Below are 6,176 nucleotides of genomic sequence, written 5' to 3'. Positions count from 1 at the left end.
ATAGACCTAAGTCCTTAATAGGAAAAGCTTGACTTAGGGCAGAAATGAGGGAATCAATGGCAGTGTCATGAGATGAAGTGATGACAATATCGTCGACATAAACCAGCAGATAGATTTTGACATCACCATGAGCAAAAATGAATAATGAAGGATCAGATTTGGAAGTAAGGAGTAATGAGCTCAATTGAGCAAACCACGCTCGTGGGGCCTGTTTGAGTCTGTAAAGTGCCTTCTCCAATTTGCACACATAATGCGGATGCAGGGGATCAATGAAGCCTTGAGGCTGGTGCATATAAACAGTATCCTTTAAATCACCGTCAAGAAAAGCGTTGTTGACTTTTTGAATATGTCTCCTATTTTGATTATGACAAATAACGGTATCTCATCCTATTTTGATTTTGAACAGGTCTACCTTTCTAAAGCACAAATGACAGATGAGAAATGGAAGCTGAGAAGCACTCAAATGAGCACATCTTTCAGCACAATCCATGGAATTCCCAATGTAACGCCCCAAAAAATTATATATAGAAGTGTAAAAAAATATTAGTTATTAATTATTAATTAATTAATTAGTCCAAAAAATTATATATGGAAGTGCAAAAAATAATATTATTAACTATTAATTATTAATTAATTAATTAGTTAAATATTATTAAACTGAATTAATTAATTAAACATTATTATATTGAATTTATTAAATAAATAAAATTATATATATATATATATAAGATTAACATAATATAATATTATAATTATTATAACCTAATGTATATGTATATATATATGTACTAAATCTTCATGAGGAAGAAATCTTCCTCAAGAAATAAGTAGAGGTGCCAATCTCAAACTCTCTCTGCCTCTCTCTCTCTCTCTCTCTCTCTCTACTTTCTCTCTCCTCAACCACTCTCCCACTCTCCTCAATTTCTCGGTGGATATTTGGCCAATCGGCCACTCTCCTTTCTTGTGTGTGGATGCCCCCTATTTATAGGTTTAAAGTTTCATTCATTATAGGAATTAAATTAATTTATCAATCTTACAGATTTTTCAATTAATGTAGATTTCCCAATTATGTTGACTCTATGAGCCTTATCCCGTTTTGATTATGACAAATCCAAAGTATCTTACCTGTGTTTTGAGCATGTGAACAAAATTATTGTTTAGCACGCACTGATGGTAAAGATACGTTAGAAGCCATAAGGAGCTAAAAGATCACTTCAACCAGTATATGACATGGTAGTCAGAAGAGCAAAAAGAGAATGAAGACATTGTCTATATTGTATTATAATTGCATTTAATTTTGGGGTCTATAATATTTTAATTGGTCTGTAATAATTGCATTACATGCATGATAGGAATTAATGCTCAAAGGTCATAGACTGACTTTAGGAATCTAAACACTTCATGAAAAATTCCTTAAAGTTAAAATGACATACTTATACAAACAGGGATAAAACTTATAGGGTCAAAGTTTTGGCATACCTTTACTTTTCAAGGTGCTCGGTCGACCGACCTCTTGGCGTTATAAATGCCTCAGTCGATCGACCTGGCCAAAAGTTAAATGTTTGACTTGTCTCGGCCAACCGACCTATTTTTGAACTACGCTTACACGGTCGACTGAACTTTTAAATTGATTTTTTCTACCTTCCTCGACCGACTGAACTTTCAGTTTGAAAGCACCTCGGGCGACCGAACCTACGAAGGCTTGGAAAATTGCCTTGGCTCGGCCGACTAACTCCTCCCACAACAAATCGAACCCAGAATTTTAATTCAAATATTTTGAGCGAGGTCAGTCGATCAACCCTTGCTTCAGTCGACCGAACATCTCGGATTCAACAATTTTTTACCGCGTTAATTAGGATTGATTTTTAATTAAAATTTTCCAAAACACCGGTCGTGTCCCTAACGGTAATATTTTTTGAAAAACTTATATATACTCCTTCATTTCCTCTGATTAGAGCAAGATTAGCAATTCAATTAGCAAAAAATCCTTTGAAAATTCTTAAGCTATTTTTCACTTTTGCAAGCACATATTACTCTCTTGCTCATTGTCTTGTGAAATTTATTTAAGAGAGCTTTGATTATCAATCTCTATTTGCATATTATTGCACTTGGAATATTGATTGATTTTATTGTGAGCTTCACACATTTGTTCAAAAATCTTTACTCTCACATATTCATTTTCATTTACTAAATCTTTTAAGAGTAAACCTTAAAAGTTCTTTCCATATTATTTGATTGATATATTTCTTTGGGAAAAACTCTTTCATAGCTTGTGTGTCTTTACATACTCATTGCAAAACTCAAAGGCTTGCTTTGTGTCTATTGAAAAATAATTTTTGAAGCTAATCTTCATTACCACCTATACTTCATTGTTGGAAAATATTTTGTGGTAGATATTATTTTGTGCTTTGAAACCCTTGATAAATACTTAGAGTGCAACATTATACTTTAGCATCAAGGATCATAGTCTTTAGCATCTCTCACATTATTACATAATACATTTTCTTTAAGAGATATAAACCTAAATACTTTATTGAGCATTAATTATTATCACACTGAGTACATTGGTTGAATTGTAGTACATATCTGCTTAGCTTAGAAGTGCTTATATTGTACACAATATTTTATATTTGTTAATTTTATTTCAGACATGGCTCGAGGAGGTGGTGATCTAGCTTTTAAGGATCAGTTGTAAAGATTGGGGTCAGTCATGTGAATGTGACATGGGATTTCCCTCACCCAGTAAGGAGAGGGTGTTGTAAACGGTGTTGCTCCACCCGTAAATGAGTAAAGGTAGTGAATCCTCTAAGTTGGTTTGCTTGAGGTAGGAACGTAGGCACAGTTGTCTAACCTCAACAACACATCTAGTGTCACTCTTACTTTACTTGCTTTATATTTTGTACTTGCTTGCTTATTTGTATCTGCTGAAATTATTGCACTGACATTTAGATACATATTTGTGATTGATTTTAAAATACTAAAACTGCTATATACACCTTACTTATCTGAATATATATTTTTTTGTATTAGTTGAATTGGAATTGTTTAGAAAATACCTTAAGTTGTGGTATACTACTACTGCTCAATTGACCTAAATTTTTAAATCTTCAATTCACCCCCTTCCTAGGATCACACCAATTCCAATAAATTATTCCCTCAATTCTTGCATATTTTTCAATTAATGCAGATTTTTTCAATTTTGAGAAATAAATCATTCAATTTACTTGAATATTCTGGCAAATTTCCTTTTTTATTTTTCTTGTATTCCAAGACATTTCTTGAATGCATTTCCCTAAATGTATGATGTATTCCCTATATGATGCATTCCTTGTGTATGGTGTATTTCCCCTATATTTGTAATAAATACGAGAACTTTGATTTTCAAAAATTGCTTTCGGAGACCCTTTTGTAAAATGAATGATCTTAATTCTAAGGAACAAAATGGCTTAATAACAATAACTATATTTTGAAACAAAAAGGACTCAATTAATTTTAACACAAAAAAGACTCAATTTTTAAAAATGTCTCAATTTTTAAAAATGACTTAATTTTAAAATAAAAAGGACTTAAAAATGATTCTATTTTAAAACATCAGGATTTCAAGGACTCAATAACAAAAGGACTCAATTTTAAAAACTCAATAAAGTGAATTTAATAAAAATGACTCAATTAAAATAACAGGGACTCAATAATAAAATAATAGACTCAATTTCAGTTCACAAGAATTCAATGAAAAGGACTTCAAAATACTAGGGACTCAATTTAAAAATAATAGGGGCCAAATTTAAAATAATAGAGACTCGATTTCAACTTAGAAGGACTCAATAAAATTTTTCAAAATAAAGATTCCAATTCTTGTAAAACAAAATTGACCACTACTTATCTAAATTGCCATGTTGTTATGAATGGTCTCCACACCGAGTGGAAAAGAGAGGTCGGTTAAAATTGGGGTGCCTACATACAATATAATGTTTAAATAAATAAATTTTTTATTTCCAAAATTTTAAATAATCACAAAAAATAACTTTTTTTTTTAATTTTCCAAATTTTATATAGATAGCATTTGAAATCCTAAATTTCGGAACATGAATTTAGACGTGTAAATTTAGAATAAATTTTATGCATAATCTATACAAAATAAAGTTAAAAATCCAACTTTCATGCTCCCCTATAAAAAATAATGAAAAGATATTTTCTAATTGTTCATTTATTTCATACAAAATCATCAAAATAAAAAAATTAGCTAACATTATTATAATTTTTAAAAAAATTATAAATAAAAATAAAAATTATTTCCCAAAACTAAATGAGTCCTAAATGTTTCGCTAAGCCTAACTTGCATCAAATCCCTTACCACAAAAAAAATTAGAATGATAATCCAAAAGAAAATGAAAATCATTTCTCTACATAATGGATAAAACGTGGAAAACAAGAAAACCTTGGTATACAGAGTCTACTATGTTCTACTTATTTGAAGCAGCGACAGCAAATTCAAATGGATCAAGGCAGAAGAGCCATCACCTCCTTCACAGTAAAGGCAACGTCCTTGTATCGCTCCTGTGTCAAATGAATGCTTCGAACACTAGATGCTTCATCCAACTGCAGACGCAAACCCCAAAAACACTACATAAGCTGCGAGGCTGTGAAAGTTCATTGTAATAGTACATTTACTATTCTAATTGCAACTAATTTTTAATTCAATAATCTCAGTTTGATTAATTCTATGTTTTTTTTTTTAACAAACAATTATATTGAATTTCGAGTAAAACAAGCCAGTTTAAATTTAAAATCTCCAATTCATTTTCCCCAAACCTAATTTTACTTGAAAAGTAGAAATTAAAAACAGTAAACTGTAAAAGCAATACCTGTTGGATGGAGGAAAGCAATTTATTGGCAAGCTGTGTGAGAGATTTCTTCTGATCATCGTGGGGCGCAGCAGAGATCATCTGATTGAAATCGCAAAAGAAGAAGGTTGATTTGAGACGAAGATCCCTCTGCATCAAATCCCACCACTCATCGTTATCATCCTCCTCTTTCGGATCCCACAGCACGTCATCATCATCATCGCAATCATCCTCCATCAACAGATCTTCCCAAGTCGATAACAGATCGAACGCGCAGTTTTTAATTCGAGAGGCACTTCCTCTGAATTCAAAATCCATCGCCATTTTCGTACTAGTACTGCAACCACAAAATACTTAAAAACATGAAGAAAGCCAGTTCGCGCCGAAGCATCGATCAAGCTACTAAAATTTGATGATCGAAGCCCCCTCTGCATTCGCGCGCAAGAGAGAGAGAGAGATAGAGAAAGAGAGGGAGGTATCGATTTAAGGCCACAGAACGAAGGAAACATTCCCTTTCCCAGAGGAGTGTTGAATCCAAACACAATCAAGGAAGAAATTCCCAAACAGGGGAGAGAGAGAAAGAGAGAAATATAACCTGGAGAGTGGTTGCTGAGGAAGAACTTGCCGGCACGCATCCATGGAGACGGAGAGGGTAAAAATCTAGCAACACAGAAGAAAATCGTGGAAGAAGAGGCTGAAAGGAATTGTGGGGAACGAGAGTGAGCGGTCACCGCCGTTATGTCTTAAATATGCTTTTCAGTTTTGAGAGACACTGAGACAGAGAGAGAATATGAAAAGAAATAGAGTGGAGCTGGAATTCAAAATCTCGGTTCTGGATTAGAATGGAAATTTGAATTATTATTTCGGTAAAAATTTTAAATTGCTAGTTTTGAATTACGGAATTTGTAGCTTGGATGAAGTTGCTCTAACATTATGTCATGGCTAAACATGGGGTGTTTATTTTGATACTTTTTTCTTTCGATACTTTGGCAATGTTCGCCATATCTTATAAGGTATCAATTAATTGAATAAATTTTTAATCGAATCGAATTTATACAGTTAATTGAATTTTAACTGAGCTCCCTTTTAGTGTACGATAACAATAACACTTTATTCACTGTGATCAACCATTAAAAAATACCCACACATACAAATTGGTAATTTTAGAATGTTATATATTATTATGTAATTACATATATTATTTATATTATGAATATATATATATATATATATATCAATTTATTAACATTAGTTAAAAATTCAAACCAAATTGATAATCGAAAGATATGAAAAGGAAAGTTGAACCAAGAATGAAGAGTCATGTCAACAAAA

The 6,176-nt window shown here is 32.1% G+C and overlaps 1 protein-coding gene across 1 annotated transcript; it reads right to left on the bottom strand.

The window, feature by feature from the left end:
- Positions 1-4,350: 4,350 nt before the first annotated feature.
- LOC131154098 (photosynthetic NDH subunit of lumenal location 3, chloroplastic-like) lies at positions 4,351-5,823 on the bottom strand. Its single transcript, XM_058106608.1, has 3 exons — positions 5,440-5,823; positions 4,866-5,181; positions 4,351-4,599 (listed from the first exon to the last, which is right to left on the bottom strand). Exons 1-3 carry the CDS (start codon positions 5,481-5,483, stop codon positions 4,501-4,503), a joined length of 459 nt encoding a protein of 152 aa, XP_057962591.1. The 5' UTR covers positions 5,484-5,823; the 3' UTR covers positions 4,351-4,500.
- Positions 5,824-6,176: the final 353 nt, after the last annotated feature.

This window comes from Malania oleifera, chromosome 4 (assembly GCF_029873635.1).
Source record: "Malania oleifera isolate guangnan ecotype guangnan chromosome 4, ASM2987363v1, whole genome shotgun sequence".
In the NCBI taxonomy this organism is placed as follows: Eukaryota; Viridiplantae; Streptophyta; class Magnoliopsida; order Santalales; family Ximeniaceae; genus Malania; species Malania oleifera.
This window is presented reverse-complemented; position numbering and strand designations above follow the sequence as displayed.